The sequence below is a fragment of the Nerophis ophidion genome, linkage group LG16 (genome assembly GCF_033978795.1).
Source record: "Nerophis ophidion isolate RoL-2023_Sa linkage group LG16, RoL_Noph_v1.0, whole genome shotgun sequence".
Lineage (NCBI taxonomy): Eukaryota > Metazoa > Chordata > Actinopteri > Syngnathiformes > Syngnathidae > Nerophis > Nerophis ophidion.
Window position 1 is genome coordinate 9565352 of NC_084626.1, and position 18299 is coordinate 9583650.

At 40.1% G+C, this 18299-nt stretch overlaps 1 protein-coding gene and 1 long non-coding RNA gene across 2 annotated transcripts in view; one reads left to right on the forward strand and one right to left on the reverse strand.

Annotated features, from left to right (window-relative positions):
• Positions 1 to 18299, forward strand: part of LOC133570061 (prostacyclin synthase-like) — an 18976-nt gene continuing 677 nt past the window's right edge. The window contains exons 1-8 of the mRNA XM_061922708.1: positions 1 to 150; positions 302 to 425; positions 2998 to 3176; positions 4716 to 4859; positions 5244 to 5371; positions 11129 to 11310; positions 16277 to 16430; positions 17928 to 18109. Of these exons, the coding sequence (XP_061778692.1) occupies positions 83 to 150; positions 302 to 425; positions 2998 to 3176; positions 4716 to 4859; positions 5244 to 5371; positions 11129 to 11310; positions 16277 to 16430; positions 17928 to 18109 (1161 nt within the window). The 5' untranslated portion in view covers positions 1 to 82. The remainder of the gene's footprint in view (positions 151 to 301; positions 426 to 2997; positions 3177 to 4715; positions 4860 to 5243; positions 5372 to 11128; positions 11311 to 16276; positions 16431 to 17927; positions 18110 to 18299) is intronic.
• LOC133570062 (uncharacterized) overlaps positions 15364 to 18299 on the reverse strand; it is a 14612-nt gene continuing 11676 nt past the window's right edge. Inside the window, exon 2 of the long non-coding RNA XR_009810042.1 lies at positions 15364 to 16458. This is a non-coding gene — a long non-coding RNA (uncharacterized LOC133570062). The remainder of the gene's footprint in view (positions 16459 to 18299) is intronic.

Consider the following 18299-nt stretch of genomic DNA (forward strand, 5'->3'; position numbering starts at 1 on the left):
GGAGCGGAAGTGTCTTAAAAAGAGCTCACTGCACTGACGGCCCGCACACACAAGCTAGAGGGCGAGAAAGTATACACACGAAATGATCTGGACTGTTTTCCTGCTGGTTCATGTTGTACTTCTTTATTTCCTGCTAACACTCAGATCCAGGTAAGTTTATTTATTTTATTTTTTTAATTTGTCATGTTCATTTAAAAATATAGATTCATATGATTACCTCAGCAATTAATTAAAGCGTATGTCTCACCAGTTAATGCCCTTGATGATTTTCTGTCTTAATGACTTTCTCTTTCTTTTTCAGGTCCCAGGGTGAACCACCTTTAGACAAAGGCGCTATCCCATGGCTGGGACATGCACTTGAATTCGGAAAAGATGCTGCGAAATTCTTAAGACAAATGAAGCTGAAGCATGGCGATATCTTCACTGTGAGTAGTTTGAAATTATTCTTTTTGTTGTTGATTTATGGACAGAACTTCATGGAAATTACATTTTTAGAAGATTTACATTCATAAACATCTATTTAAAACCCTTTGGTTGAGCATCAAAATTAATGTATCAGAGTATTTGTCTAAATTACTATGTAACACTAAAGTTCATTGTAATTTGTTAGCTATTAATGTATTATATAATGAATTGTAATTATGTAATAATGGTATTACAATGTCTTCAACATCAGAATTTTTTAGAAATGTTAAATTGGGGTATCAGCAAGAACTTTGCCATACGATATGTATCATGATACTTCAGTCAGCATTGCTATAGTGCGGTATTTACTGATCAATTTGCAGATTAAAATACAAGTTGTTTGTATATAATAATCATTGGACAAACTCAGTTAAAAAAAAACTATGTAATTCAAATTTTTATTTCCATTTATTGCAATTGAATGCGTATTAAGTTTTTGGCCATTTAAACGTAGATAAAATGCACTCTATTTTTTAGCTGGTAACTTCTTTTACTGTATTGCGTTGCTCACCACTAACCCTGCGCAGCCAGATGTGTGGACGTCCTCCTTTGGTTACAATCATTACAAAACAAATACAAATGGTTACAAAAGGCCATCCATATTCTATCACGTGTCCCTCTCGGGGTCGTGGGGATGGCTGTTAAAATATTTAGATATTTTTCCAAACCCTTCTCACAAGGAAGTTAGTGCAAAATACATAGTGTTTAAACAGGTGTTAGATATCTAGAATAGTTAGTTTTACTGAATAGTTTAGCCCCCTACAAACAAAACAGTAAAGTAATTTGGTATGCATGTTTATTGACAGAATAGTGAAAAAGTCATTTGAATAAAAGTTACATTTGTATTAGAATTGTTGATTTGTTCTTCGTACTTAGCGGGAAGCCTCACCTTTCTCACACTCATCTATTGTATTTTATTCCATTTACTGTGCCAACAGTGGTCTCTTTCTCATTAAACTAGTCGATGGAGTGTTTGATGGGCATATAACATATAACATTTCTTGCTGCTTTGTTGGGTTGAAATTCTTATTTTTTGTTACATTATCTATCTCTGTTAAGAAAATTAAAAAAAAATGGATCTTACATAGGTTTTGTAAGGGGGTAGATTTCTAGGGTAAGGATCACCCTATTTCCCCTACACGCAAAAATATTCTATAGAAAAGAATACACCATAAAAAAAGATAGCATTTTAAGGTTTGGTGAGGCAGGACGGTGGAACACGGGGTTAATGCTGGTTCCATCACGATAAGAAGGTACTGGGTTCAATCGTCGGTCTTTCTGTGTGGAGTTTGCATGCTCTCCTTGTGACTACCTGGGTTTCCTGTGGGTACTCCGGCTTCCTCCCAACTCCAAAGACATTCACCTGGGACAAGGTTGATTTGCAACACTAAATTGGCCCTAGTGTGTGAATGTGTGAATGTTTTCTATCTGTGTTGGCCCTGCGATGAGGTTGCGACATGTCCAGTTGTATTCCGCCTTCCGCCCGAATGAAGCGGGGTTAGGCTCCAGCCACTCCCGCGACCCTGAGACGAACAAGTGTTAGAAAATGGACATATGGATGGATGTTTGGTAAGCACTACAGAAAATAAATTTCTGCCAAAAATATGCTAAGAATTCTCCCAACAGTTTCTTTTAAGCGGGGGTGCCCCACATTTCTAAATTGTTGATCCATGTTTACCCATTCAATAAAATCAATATTAACAAGATCTACTTGCATTTCAGAGCACATTACGAAAGAGAGGAGTAACATAACTGCACACTTAAACAAATACAGCAAAAAGAAATATCAAAATTATGTGTGTGTGTGTGTGTGTGTGTGCGTGCATGCGAGTATGCGAAAAAATCCTATGAAAGTAAGTTTTTTGTAAAAAAAAAGAAAAAAGAAGCAAAATATTTTCTGTTGAGCTAACCAGTTGATTTTAACGTGCTTTACAGGACATTATTTGTATGTTATCATTTTTTGTTCAACAACAATTATGGCCAAAAGTATTGAAACATGCCTTCATAATGAACTAATTTAATACATCGTTTTTAAAATGTTTAATTTAAACTTTATTTAACCAGGAAAAAACCCATTGAGATTAAAAACCTCTTTTTCAAGGGAGTCCTGGCCAAGAGGCAGAAAAGTTACACATTAAATTACCGTACATTCACATTACACATTAGAATGACAGGATACCATGAATTGATTAACGTGGACCCCGACTTAAACAAGTTGAAAAACTTATTCGGGTGTTACCATTTAGTGGTCAATTGTACGGAATATGTACTGTACTGTGCAATCTACTAATAAAAGTATCAATCAATCAATCAATCAATGGACATCATGTCATTTCAATCATCATTTTCACCTCATTAAGACAATTTGGTTTATTTGTGGTAAGAGTTTAATAAAAGGCCCTTTTCTTGGTCCCAGTGAATCGAGCAGGGTTAATAAAGCAAACTCCATATATTCTTAGGTTTTTTAAAAGGTCTAAATTACAGAAAATTACGGAAAAATTTCTCGTGTTAAGTATGTTAATGTTTGTCCAGGTGCGTGTTGCCGGGTGCTATGTCACAGTGCTGCTGGACCCTCACTCGTACGACTGTGTGATAAACGACAGCGACTCACTGGACTTTCAGCGCTATGCCGAGGTGCTCATGGAGAGAATCTTCAAGCTCCGCCTCCCACATCATCATCAACCCGCTCGGACAAAAGCGCTGATGAAACAGTACGTTCTTACAACTCCGCCTTGAAGTTTGTTTTCATTTTAATTTCTTAGAAACAGTTTCTCCCTGATGTTTAAATGAGTCTATTTTTAGAGCTACAGCACTTGCTCATGTCCAACGTGTCTACACTTGAACAGATGTTTTCCTCCCTCCTTCTCTTTTGTTTGTTTTTGCCTTGCCTTGCCCTATTTTCCCCCAAGGGTGATGGGTCAAATGCAGAGAATAATTTCACCACACTAAGTGTGTGTGTGACAATCATTGGTACTTTAACTTTAGTAAATAAATACAATTTAAAAAATAGAGGCACCTCACTGGTAAGTGCTAGTATTTGAGACATTTTTAGAACAGGCCAGCGGGCTACTCATCTGGTCCTTACGGGCTACCCGGTGCCCGCGGGCACCGTGTTGGTGACCCCTGGTCTAGGGTTTATTCCAGAAAAAGGATTAAACACAGTCTGATGACCCTAACGCATTTACAAACATAAAAAAGCATTATCAATATTTGTGAAAATACTTTTTTTTTTCTTCCTTTATTTTTATGTCACACTCTAGTAGTAATTCATTGTATTCGTTTGATCATAATAAAACATTTGATTAAACTTATTTTGCTTGGATTAATGGTTTGACTTTCACTATAAATGTGCTGACATAGTTTACGCACAGCCACTGCAATAGTTGGTGTGTTTGTGCCGTAGAGTTTTTTTGTTTTCATCAATGCACACATGTTAAAAGTGCAATTTCAATGTTGATTACGATTAAAGGTTATGGCAAGCAGAATTTAATGTTTTGTTTATTTAAACTTTTTTCACTAAAATACGCATCGAGGCTGTAAAGTGTGTTTATCCAATTACTCGATTAAGTGATCAAACTAATCTAGATTACTAAAATAATGGATAGCTGCAGCCCTACACTGCATGACCAGCTGTGTGTTAAGAAGAGCAATACAGGCTTTCGTTTTAATCTCCAAATGTATCCAGTAAGACCGGAAAAGTTGGCAGTAGCCCTTTTTTTGGTTGTTATATTTTAAGGGCTTTGATTAATTGCTAAGTATAACGTAGTTGCCCTGCATGTCTTGCAGTATGTAGATAGGGGTGTATGTTCACATACAGGCATTTATTTTGATGACCATGTGGTTAGTGTTAACTGTTGTTATTTCTGTGTTGTGCAGTACTGTCCAATCTATTTGTGGCGGTGAGAAAAAATGTATCAGACGAGAAAATATTGTGGTAATACAAGTACAACTTTTTTCATGTAAGCTATTTTTTCAAATGTCCTGAACTTGTTGGATTTATTTAAGTGTGTAATAAACAAGGTAAGGAGTATAGATGTAGACCCCCCACGTTTTTCCTTATGTATGCAGTGTATGTAAAATGTCATAGAAGTGTGTTAAGTTTTCCTCATAGTTACACTTTCAGAGGGGAAAAGAAGGTAGGGCAAAGTCAACAGGTTGAACTGCGACGCTGAGTAATTCCACTTTTTCACAACACCAATAAATCATTGTTTACATTTTTGTATTGTCTTCGCCCCCTCTAACCTCTCCAGGCATTTCCTGGGAATGAACTTGGCCAGCCTAAACGTTACTATGAGCAGACACCTTGAGGCTTTGCTGAAAACAGAGATGTCTCCGAACCAGAAATACTGGAACGAAAGGGGACTGTTTGACTTCTCGTATGGCGTTCTTTTCAAGTAAGTTCTCCACATTCCTACAGGAGCAATCCTCGCAGTGATTAAAGGTTGCGACCAAGTTAAGAAAGAGAACGGGTGTAGGGGCAGCTCTAAGATAAGCTGCATACGTACCAGCCAGCCTTGTGTTGCTGTGTTTGTAAACAGTTCAAGTTAAACTGAGGATGACCCTGCTCTTTATTAGACATGTTTGACTCTTCTCCACTCAACTGCATCAAAATGGAGCTTTTGTCATGAAAAAAATCATAAGTCGGCAAACATGAGGCGTGCAGAGGCATCTGGAACGTGTCCAGATGTGCAACACCAGGATACTCCATTGTGCGGGCTGGTGGAAAGAATTCCGATCACACACAAGATTTCCTGCATGTTCTCACTCTTTGTGTGCAGGGCGGGTTACCTGACGCTCTTTGGATCAGAACAGAACAACAACTGTGCCGATCCTTCCTGCGTCTACGAAGAGTACCGCAAGTTTGACAACCTCCTAACTAAGCTGGCAAGAGGCACCTTGAAACCAGGTAATTAATTATTTAACCGTCAGCCGTTAGAATTCATGCCATGAGTCATGGAAGAAGGGTTACTCAACGCTTGCACTTTGCCATGACTTCATCAAAGCATTTGTTTCGTGTTGCCATAGTGACGTTCGCTAACCCATCTACTTGCTGGTCACAACATTAGGTACACTTGCTCAACCTACTTGGATACAGTTGAAAAGCGGTATTGAACATGCTGCATTTTAAACAATAATAAAGAACCCATCACTAGTTTAATTGGCTTGTTTTCATGGTGCAACAGAGGACTGCAATGTGTTTGTAGCATTGGAGGGTTGACGTAATGGCTTAATTGTAAAAAAATTGCACCCGGATATGCAAAAAGCTAGTCAAAACCATACAGATGTAATGGATTAGAGCTTCTGTCCCTCAATGTCCCTAATGAAAGAAGCGGGCTGCAGCAAGCATGACGTGACATTTGGTGGTCTTCCCGTCCGGCTGCGGGTAGTCTCTGGGCCCTCGAGGCGTGGCGTCCAGCCTTTCTGCCCAAGTGGGCTGTGGTCTCTCGCTGGCTTGGGGGCTGGCTGTCCCTGTTTCTCCCGTGCCTTGTCCTCGGCCGGGTGCGTCTGTCTATGGCCTGCAGCTGGCCCTGCCGGGATGGTCGGCCAAGATCTGGGGGTACTGTTTCTGGGCTGGCTGAGTGAGGCCGATGGTCCCTTGTTCCCTGGGCACTGCGCCTGCTGTTTTGGGTTGGGTCTCTGGGTGGCGAGGGGTTGTAATTTGGCTCCCGCGCATACTAGGGGACAAAAATATTGTACATACATTCTGTAGCGGGGCACCTAATGTTTTCATCACCAGATTGGGGATTGGTGGATAGACCACATGTGACCAGATATAAAGGGACTCACTTCCGGATTCAAGGATTGTTGTTTTAGAAGGAAGTCAGATAATAAACTTATCGGCTCAGAACTGCTGCTCTCTTGCCTCAGTATCTTGACTCCCACATTACTGGCCCTTGTGCCAGTATGTTGAAGCCCGGTTTTTGTTTCAAGAGACTACGGATGAGACACAGTACTACTATATTGTCGCTGCTCTGGACATTCAAACGACGCTGAGAGTTATAGGCAAGCTGAGGGATCCTCAGGCGGCAGACGGGCACGGTGCATTAAAAACTTTCTTTCTGCGACTGTACCAGCTATCTGAAGCCGAGCGAGCCGACCGCCTCTTGTCTCTCAACGGCCTGGGGGACAGCAAGCCTACCGAGCTGATGGAGAATATGCTCGCATTGCTCGGTTCCGGGATGCATCGTTGCTGTTCGTGTAGCTGTTTCTCCGTTAGCTACCACCCCCGGTACGCACGGCACTGGCCAACTTGCCGTTAGTCGCCACAAGGGATTACCGAGGTTTGGCTGAGGAGGTGGACAGAGTTCTTCTAGCTGCTCGCCAGTTCAGCGTTCAAACCCTGCTACCTGCAACAAAATTGAATGCACCTAAGGAGCTTGATGCTGGCGTTGTGGCTGCCGTGTTGGACCGTCGCCGCAGGGAGACAGAGTTATGCTTTTACCGCCGCCGTTTTGGGACCAAGGCAAAGCTTTCCCAGGCCAGAGAAACGCCAGTGCCCATTGCAGCAGGAGTACGTGAGTTGGACATACAGTACTTTAGACTGCCATAATAACTCCTTTTGGATTATTTGAGTTTTGGAGGCTGCCATTTGGCCTGCGAGGGGCACCACAGACTTTTCAGTGGCTCATGGACTCTGTTTATGGGATTTACCATTTGAATTTGTTTATTGGGAGGATATTTTAGTTGCCAGTATGTTAGCCGGGAAACATTTCAGCTGGGTTAACAAACATGGCCTGATTGGAGTTTGGAGTAACAGACGTTGACTTTCTTGACCACCCTGCTGTGGAAAAGGGCCTAATGAGAAACCGCAGATATAGGGACTCCCAACCCCAGGGGTAACTGATGCAATGAACGCCTAGTGGATACAGTTATTAATGTGAGAGTCCAGTCCATAGGGAGGTTAGCAGGGGCTCCTCTTGCATGTAGACAAGTCAGCAGCGCAGAGACATCCCCAACTGATGCACAGAGGAAAGGTCCAACCCTTGCGCATCCTCCGTGCAAACTGATCTGTGGCCGCCTGATAACCTCTGCACATATGAGAGGGGGGCAGAGTAGAAAAGAGAGTGACCCATTTTTTAGACCAATTAATCTGTTCTATTTAAAGAGTATAGAGTATATAACTAGGTTTTAAGATTCGACTTTTGCTTTTGCTTTGGTAGCATCTCGAACAGTTACCGGTTGGGCATTCCAGACTACAGGAGCCCAAATAGAAAACGCTCTATGGCCTGCAGACTTTTTTGGGGGGCTTCTTGGAATCACTAATAAGCCTGAGGTGTTAGAAGGCAGATTTCTGTCCGGGACATATGATACAACAATACAATCAGCAAAACAGAATGGAGCTAGACCATTAGGTATTGTATACGTAAGTAAAACAACTTTAAAGTCGTATCTTAAGTGCACAGGAAGCCAGTATAGGCGAAATATTATCAATCTTTCTTGTCCTTGTCAAAAGGCTAGCAGCCGCATTTTGTACCAACTGTAATCTTTAAATGCTAGACATTGGGAGATCCGGAAATAATATGTTACAGTAATCAAGACAAGACTTAATATTTAATTAAGTGTCTGCGGTGGACAAAAAGGGACACATTTTAGCTATATTACAGAGATGAAAGAAGGCTGTTTTTAGGAACACTCTTAAAATGTGACTCAAATTAGAGAGTTGAGTCGAAGACAATACTGAAATTCTTTACCAAGTTTATTTGTATAATTGTTTGGTTGTCAAATGTTAAGGTGGTATTTATCAATAAGGGCCGGTGTCTAGCAGGATCGATAATCAACATTTCCGTTTTCTTACCGTCAAGATACAAAAAGTTGCTGGAAATTCATTGTTTGATTTCATTAGGGCACGCCCCCAGATGACTACAATATGGCATGTTGGTCATGTAAAGTAGGGAGTCATCAGCATCACAATGAAAGCAAACACCGTGTTTGCGTATTATGTCACCTAGCAGCAGCATATTGATGCTGAAGAGTGCAAGGCCAAGAACCGAACCGTTTGGAACTTTGCCTGTTGCCGTAACATACTCTGAGAGCACATTGTAATGGGATATACACTGCATCCTGTCAGTAAGATAGGTGTCAAACCAATAAAAGGCTATATCTGACATACTAATACATGTTTTGATACATTCTAATAGAATATTAAGATTGACTGTGTGGAAAGCAGCGCAGGGATCAAGTAGCAGCAACATGGATGACACATCAGCATCCATAGTTAGCAATACATTTTTAGTCCCTTTTGTGAGGGCTGACTCAGAGTGATATGCCCTGAAACCAGAATTAAAGTGTTCACAGAGTTTGTTGGATGCGAAGTGTTCATTTAGCTTGTGTGCAACAATTTTTTTCGAGGAATTTTGATAAAACTCCCTTTTATTCTCTCGCCTTGCATTTAATAGCCGTGTCTTAAAGGGGAACCTTATCACCAGACCTATGTAAGCGTCAATATATATCTTCATGTTGCAGAAAAAAAAAACGTGTTTTTTTAACTGATTTCCGAACTCTAAAAGGGTAAATTTGGCGATTTAAACGCCTTTCAATTGTTCGCTGTCGGAGCGATGACCTTTCACCCGTGACGTTACAATGGGAAGCAATCCACCATTTTCTCAAACACATTACACACACAAGTCAAATCAGCTCTGTTATGTTATTTTCCGTTTTTTCGACACTTTTCCGTACCTTGGAGACATCATGCCTCGTCGGTGTGTTGTCAGAGGGTGTAACAACACAATCAGAGACGGATTCAAGTTGTCTTACGTGGAGTGTGCATCGATTAGCACAGCATGCTAATCGATGCTAACATGGCAGAAATGGCACAGAGATGTGGGGATATCCTGCGACACTCAAAGTAGATGCATTTCCAACGATAATGTCACTAAATCACAAAGGTGAGTTTTGTTGATGTTATTGACTTATGTGCTAATCAGACATATTTGGTCACGGCATGACTGCTAGGTAATCAATGCTAACATGCTATTTAAGCTAGCTGTATGTACATTTGTAGCTATATACTGTATGCATCCAGCCTTTCCCTCCACCCACATTTAATGCCAAACAAACACTTACCAATCGACGGATTTAAGTTGTTCCAGTGGTCAAAAGATGCAATCGTTGGTTAGAAAGCGATCGCCGAATAGCTTCAATAGCTATTTGCTCAATAGCTTCAGTTTCTTCTTCAATTTCGTTTTCGCTCTCTGCCTCCACACTCCAACCATCCGTTCCAATACATGCGTAATCTGTTGAATCGCTTAAGCCGCTGAAATCCGTGTCTGAATCCGAGCTAATGTCGCTATATCTTGCTGTGCTATCCGCCATGTTTGTTTGTATTGGCATCATTATGTGACGTCACAGGAAAATGGACGGGTGGATTTACAGATAGCGAAAATCAGGCACTTTAAAGCCTTTTTTCGGGATATTCCATGATGGGTAAAATTTTGAAAAACACTTTGAAAAATAAAATAAGCCACTGGGAACTGATTTTTATTGGTTTTAACCCTTCCGAAATTGTGATAATGTTCCCCTTTAAATTCACTGCTTTGGAAAACGAGCAGCTAGAGCAGCTCCACTTTCTCACAGTCAGTGTAGTGCTCCATGACAGTGGTTCTTAACCATTTTTCAGTGATGTACCCCCTGTGAACATTTTTTTGATTCAAGTACCCCCTAATCAGAGCAAAGCATTTTTGGTTGAAAAAAAAAAAGAGATAAAGAAGTAAAATACAGCACTATGTCATCAGTTTTTGATTTCTTGAATTGTATAACAGTGCAAAATATTGCTCATTTGTAGTGGTCTTTCTTTAATTATTTGGAAAAAAAGATATGAAAAATAAATAAAAACTTGTTGAAAAATAAACAAGTAATTCAATTATAAATAAATATTTCTACAGATAGAAGTAATCACCAACTTAAAGTGCCCTCTGGGGATTGTAATAGAGATCCATCTGGATTCATTAACTTAATTTTAAACATTTCTTCACAAAAAAAGAAATCTTTAACATCAATATTAATGGAACATGTCCACAAAAAGTTTAGCTGTCAACACTGAATATTGCATTGTTGCATTTCTTTTCACAGTTCATGAACTCTTCATATTTAGTTGTAGTATTATTCAAAAAATATATTTATAAAGGATTTTTGAATTGTTGCTATTTTTGGAATATTTAAAAATAAATTCACGTACTCCTTGGCATACCTTCAAGTACCCCCGGGGGTACGCGTACCCCCATTTGAGAACCACTGCTCCATGACATAAAAATGTAAACAAAGTACAGGAATTGTGGGAGATGTAGTGTTTCACGGACATTTCAAAGGAAACTACAACTGGCAGTGTGCCGGCCTGGAGGTCTGTTGGCGGCAGAAGTTGCAGTAGAGTAAACTGGAAAAGTTACAGAAGTTTTGATCAAATTAAGTTCACCTTTAAAAGTTATAGTATATTTTTGGTTCATCCTGAAATTTTCCCCAAATTTCCTGTATGTATACTTGATGAGTCACTCTTCATCATCTCTGTTCTCCACGCCTCTGTCAGTCTGTCAAAAACCAGTAGCTCAGGGGCGTCTGCCAAAATGATTTTATAGAGGCTGAGGCAATATTACTCCTCACCTTTTTCTTGTTTAAAACGATGACTGATGAAATTTGGCCATGACTCATTCATTGATTTGTACTTGAACAGAGGAGAGGAAGACAGCCCAAAATGTCCGTTACAAGCTGTGGGAACTTTTGACCCCAGTGGGTCAAACGGACAACTCTAGCTCAATGACGTGGCTTAACGGCTACAGGCAACTTCTGCAGCAGGAGGGAGCAGACGAAGAGATGCAGAGGAGGGCCGTACTGATGCAACTTTGGGCCACGCAGGTGAGTGTAAGGTCACTTTAAGGCAGTGTTTCTTAACCATACATTATGATTGTCGGGCTGCCAAAAATATCTGTTTCTCATCTGTGGTCAATATGGGCCAAAGTGGTACTTAGTTGTAATGCACTTTTCCACCACTTGTGACAGTAATGAAAATAACAGACAAAGTCTGGACCCAAAGTCACAGAAGTTTAAGGGCAAAAAGTATAACTTAAGTGGTGAAGCTGTATTTTCATTTGCACTTTCATTTTATTGAGATTAGTTTAGAAACATTTTCATTATTAACTTTGTTTTTTTTTTAACGCCAACATGATTGTATGTACCGGTAAATGTATTTTTTTCCAGTTATTTATGAGTCCCGCGGGGGTGCTAGAGCAAATTTGAACTTTACAGTACAGATGAGAACAACATTTCGTTGCATTAGCTCATCGTAGTGTAGGATAAAAGAGCAATAAGGTGCAGCTATAAATAAATAGATTACTGTGCAGATAAATATATTGCACTTTTGCATATGCATCCACATTTATGGATGTATGTTATGTTGTCTTTATATTCCAGCAAGTTAATCTATTTTTGGGGGGAAGTAAGGGGATTATTTTAATGCGTTCAAGAGTCTTACGGCCTGAGGGAAGAGGCTGTTACAGAACCTGGAGGTTCTGCTACGGAGGCTGGATGGTTGGATATTTGTGAGTCCCTTACGCAGTATATCTTGTTTGTACCTATTTTTCTAATCATCTTGACCCAAGCCTAAGGTTTATGTATTGAATAAGTAATAATCTTGATTTTATATCATTTGACAAGGTAGGAAATGTTTAGTAAGTTAGCTATTATTACAGAATATGATTAAAATCAGTAGCAAGATTACTAATTCAGTTTTATTATTGAGTGGGTCACGGGCCCCTCTGTATTGTAATAGTTGGGCCCCAAGGCCTAAAGGTTTAAGAACCCGTGCTTTAATGGCATGATGGGATTAAGCAATTAAATCAGTATCCTTTTATCAAATGAACTTGAATGAGCTTGAAGCAAGCTGCAATACTTTCTTTTTGACACATGATGTCACTGTTAATTTTCTACTTTCATGATTAATTTCAATCGTCCTGAAGAACAAATGGTTTTACCCACAAATTATTAACCAAATGTTTCCACCAGACAAAATATTAGCTTAAGTGAACTGTGGGTGTATATTTTTATTATAAGTATTCTAAAGCTAGGATTGGTTTGTAGTTTTCTTATATTAAATGATAAATGGGTTGTACTTTTATAGCGCTTTTCTACCTTCAAAGTACTCAAAGCGCTTTGACACTACTTCCACATTTACCCATTCACACACACATTCACACACTGATGGAGGGAGCTGCCATGCAAGGCGCTAACCAGCACCCATCAGGAGCAAGAGTGAAGTGTCTTGCTCAGGACACAACGGACGTGATAAGGTCGGTACTAGGTGGAGACTGAACCAGGGACCCTCGGGTTGCGCACGGCCACTCTTCCACTGCGCCACGCCGTCCCTTAGATTAGATTAACAATCATCAGTCATTTCTATACATATATATTTTTCAAAGACATTTTAGGCCAACACTGCATGTATAATGTCAGCAGCCAATAGGAGCTATTGTAAGCTGTAATCTATTTTCAAAGATTTTATTATAATTAATATCCCAAATAATATATTACGAGAGTCAGGTTGAATTGAGAATAAATTCTGAATCGAATTGTCATCCCAAGAATGTGAATGACATTGTGAGCTTTCCAAAGATTCCCACTCCAATCATTTCCGTAATAGGGCTGTAAAGGAACGTTGTTTTCAGACTTCGGTCTGTACCTCGGTTTTAAGGTTACAGATTTGTTCATTTTAGGTACAGTAAGGGAATAAAATACAAAAAAAAACTGCTCAGGTTTTATATGAACAACTTCAACTAATTTTCAAGCGAAACATAAACATTTTAAAAATAAATTTAAGTAACAAATTGGCTGAAGTTCAGCATTATTGTTCCACGGAACAACAACAGCACAAAGCTTTCGTCCAGTCTACTTTTTTTATGCATGGCAAAATGTTCTGTGAGCAGGACAGTAGAGGATTTTCCAGTTGTTGTGTTCTACATTGATTTTTTTGGTTGCGGCCTACCACAAATAAATTTGGATTGCCACAAATATATTTAACGCTAACTGCAGTGTTGCCAACTCTTCAGCAAGGGAAATAGCTATTGGCCATCCTAAAAGTTGCAAGAAGTCACTTGATGATGTCATCGCCTCATTTCCATAATTTATGGCAATGGACGCTGTATGAGAGATACAAAAGTGAATTTGAAAAAAGATAATAAATGTGGACATGAGATCAAATCCATAAAATGTCATACTCAAGGAAAAATAAGTTGTATTCAGTCATGTGACTTTTGAACGGAAGTAAACAAAGTGGTGGGCCACCAAACCAAAATGGCTACTGTGCCGTAAACAGTGTGCCAACAATTTGAGTACGCAAAGGGCTTAGAGCTTACCACTAAAAGCATATGTAAGCAAAAAAATGCAGACTATACAATGAATCTATTCCTATATGTTATGAAAAAAAGATTTGTCAATTGATCTTATGGATTATCCGTCTGTCGCGTTCTCAGACATGTTGTACTATTTGGTGCTGCGGATTGTTCATATGTTTTGATGGGCACATCAATCAGTCTGAGGAGTAAACTTTGTCACTGCTTTATGTCAATTGTTACCCAGCACCTTGTCTGTGTGTCGCTTAAGTATCCACAGCCTGTAGAAACGTGAGTGCGACAGCTATGGAGTTGCACTGAGGCAACGCACATTTCAACGTCATACGCAAGCTTGAGACACGAGGGCCTTGGTCTGCCAGAGAATAAGAAGACGTAGCAGGAGGGGTTAGTGTTGCAAACTTAGCAAGTATTCTGACTATTCTAAATAGCATCCAGTGACAATTATATCGTTTTTTTTCTGGTCTTATATGAGATTTTTGGAGACTCTTGACATTAAAGCATGTATTACTATTGTACAAGCTGCTTTTATTTTCATCCGTAGTCACATGGACTAATACGAGTAGGGATAGGCACCGAACTCCGGTTCTAAAATAGCACCGGTGCCAGTGTAAGCGTAAGTTCACAGAGCAAAAAAAAGAAACTTTCAGTGCTAAATGAATTTTGTAAGTAATGTAGCGTCCCGACAGAAACACCAAGAGTCTTGACACTTTTTAAAAAAATTTATTGACAGCTATTGACAACTGGAACATCATGCTTACATTTTGTACATTTCCTTCTGCATTATGTTAATTTATATTATGTGTTGTCTACCTTGTACTTTTTTATGTCATTGCCTGAAATAAATGAATAAATAAAAAAAAAATAAAAAAAATGAACCTGATAGGCCTACTGAAACCCAATACTAACGACCACGCAGTCTGATAGTTTGATGAAATCTTAACTTTGCAACACATGCCAATACGGCCTTTTTAGTTGACTAAATTGCAATTTTAAATTTCTCGCGATGTATCCTGTTGAAAACGTTGCGGTATGATGACACGTGCGTTTGACGTCACCAGTTGTAGTGGACATTTTTTTCCAGCCCAATCCAAGCTATAAGTAGTCTGCTTTAATTGCATAATTACACGGTATTCTGGACATCTGTGTTGCTGAATTTTTTGCAATTTGTTTAATTAATAATGGAGAAGTCAAAGTAGAACGATGGAGCTGGGAAGCGGTGTAGTGCAGCTGCCTTTAGAAACACAAGCACAGTGTTTCCTTGTTTAAAATTCCCGAAGGTGAAGCTTAACTATGGAACAGAGCGGTCAAGCAAACATGGTTCGCAACCACATGTCAACCGGCAGGATTCAGTGTGAAAATTGTGGTAATAAGTCGGCTCTTACCATAGACATGAGCGGAGCTTGCGTCCTCCTGCAGCTGCATGGCTTCCCTCAGAGACACTGGCGGTCACCACACCCGTGGCCACACCCCTCCGACTTTCAGGTACCATATAATTTCACTAAAACAATAGTAACACAATAAGCAGATAAGGGATTTTCCAAAATTATCCTAGTAAATGTGACTAACATCTGAATCGCTCCCACTGCCCTTGCCTTTTTTTTTTTTCCTAGTCCTTCACTCTCACTATCCTCATCCACAAATCTTTCATCCTCGCTCAAATTAATGGGGAAATTGTCGCTTTCTCGGTCCGAATCGCTCTAGCTGCTGGTGGCTATGATTGTAAACAATGTGAGGATCTCTACAACCCGTGATGTCACGCTCACATCATCTGCTACTTCCGGTACAGGCCAGTCTTTTTTATTAGCGACCAAAAGTTGCGAACTTTATCGTTGATGTTCTCTACTAAATCCTTTGAGCAAAAATATGGCAATATCACGAAATTATCAAGTATGACACATAGAATGGACCTGCTATCCCCGTTTAAATAAGAAAATGTCATTTCAGTAGGCCTTTAAAATTACAACTGCAACCCTCGTAGCACCTAGCAGTGCTTGGCTAGCTAGCACTTCCTCCTTATGCACCAATGACAATTACTCTAAGCGAGGTTGCATTCACAAACCCCCGGAATTATGAGCATCAATATAACAAAAGTAGCATTTTGCATGTTTTCTATGTTCTGTATTACTGCATTCAATATGACAATTTGCAGTGTTGCATCATTTGTGTCATAAACAAGATTTCTACTTTTTTAGAGACTGTAAATAAGCACGTGTTCTACCTTGGGTTTCAAATCATGTTATTGTAAACAAATGCTGCACTTGCCAAAATGAGACAAAGGAAGAGCTCGTTCTTTTTTTCAGTGAATGAGGTTTAAGATTTAGTTCTTTTTTTTTTTGCCTTTGTCGTCTGAGCACTGTGAGTGTCACATTGTGCTCCTGTTTGCTTTAGCCAAACAAGCACCTGCGCTGTCGCTATGCAACAGCAGCGTGAGTCAGACAGACGGCAATGGTCAACTCTTCTGTGTTGTTTGCTCCCAGGGTAACGTCGGCCCTGCTGCCTTTTGGCTTTTAGGATTCTTGCTGACAAATCTTGAAGCGCTGAGTGCAGTGCGGAGGGAGTTCAAGCAGATTTCACAAATGGAAACGTCAGAAGCTTCGCTGCTTGGCACTCCTGGAAACACTCCTGTCTTTGGTAGGTGAACATCCCGGTTGGGCCACATCTGATTTGACAAAGAATAATTGTCACATTAGAAGAAAACTAAATTGGTATAAAGGAGTAATTGAGACATCTAGGGTCCCATGTGTACCTATAGTTGCGTGGCTTTCCTACTAAATATGGATGTACGATCAAATTCAGAAAATGCCATACGCAAGTAAAAATTCAGATGTATGAAAGTGTTCGCATGCACAAATCCAAGCAAATTACATAAATACATATCGACCTACTCAGTGGCATAGTGGTTAGAGTGTCCGCCCTGAGATCGGTAGGTTGGGAGTTCAAATCCTGGCCGAGTCATACCAAAGACTATAACAATGGGACCCATTACCTCCCTGCTTGGCACTAAGCATCAAGGGTTGGAATTGGGGGTTAAATCACAAAAAATGATTTCCGGGCGCGGCACCGCTGCTGCCCACTGCTCCCCTCACTTCCCAGGGGGTGAACAAGGGGATGGGTCAAATGCAGAGGACAAATTTCGCCACACCTAGTGTGTGTGTGACAATCATTGGTACTTTAATTTTAACTTTTACATTGCAATCTATGTGTACATGGTTTGGCACACCCAGACCATAACCCCGTGTGTATGTATGTATATATATATATATATATATATATATATATATATATATATATATCTCCATCCATCCATTTACTACCGCTTATTCCCTTTTGGGGTCGCGGGGGGTATTTTATATATATATATAGATCATATTGAAAATAATCATGTGTTTGAGCTCTGCATGGTCTGACCAATCCCAAGTCAGTAAGAGAAGCTTCTTTTTTGCGTTTCGTGCTAACGCAGAGCCACCTGTGAGGCGGGATGGATTATTTTGGCAAAGAAGTGCTCACTAAAACAGATTTAGAAAGATTTGTAAACAATATTTAGATGAATAGGTTTTTAGTGTATATAGTAAAAGTTTTAGATCTTTGAGTTCAACTCGTGAAAACCGGCAGCAAAAACATAAGTGTTGCGCTTATATTTTTGTTCAGTATATTTTCAATATTTGCCACGGGGCGTTTGAAAATGAGCTATGACCGCCATTGGTTCCCAGGTGACACCCTGATCTATAGAAAATAAATGTTGAAATAGGGTTTCTGTGTTTGAATCCGAACCTGCAGAAGGATCATTAACATTGTCAGAATAGAGCAGTAAGGGAGGCTTACTGGTCGAAAGCTGCATTTTGGCAGCACGCGCCAGGTCCAATTTCCAGCGAGTCCTGACAAGTGATGGCAGGCTTTGGTCACGAGGATAGAAGGGGTTCCAGTTCCAACGATTTGACTTCCAGGTTGATAGCGGGATTAGACGAATACTCAACCATTAATGAACTGCCCAACTGCGCACTTACTATTTATTTAGCCTACAGATGGCGCTACCCTGCATGTTGCAGTGCTCCTTAGCACGAACACACTCATGCACTCAAATGACGGAAGTCGAAGTGGATGAATTAACACACGTCTTTGCTCTTCCAGACAGTGCCTTGGAAGAAACGCTTAGACTCACCGCTGCCCCCTTTATCACCAGAGAAGTATTGCAGGGTAAGACCATTCAAATGGCTAACGGACAAGAGTACCAACTGCGAAAAGGAGACCGTGTGTGCTTGTTCCCGTACATTAGCCCTCAGATGGACCCTGAGATCTACCCTGAACCGCAGGTTTGTCCCCTTGTCTCTGCTTCATCTTCACCAGGGGTCTTAAGTTACATTTGTCCATAATTGACAAAAAGGTTCAAGAGGTGACGATGGGCTTTGGCCCATCGTCACCTCTTGAACCTTTTTGTCGGTTCAGTATAATTAGTATTTGTTTGGGGGCGTAGGAAATTAATGGATGCCCACACAAATCAGT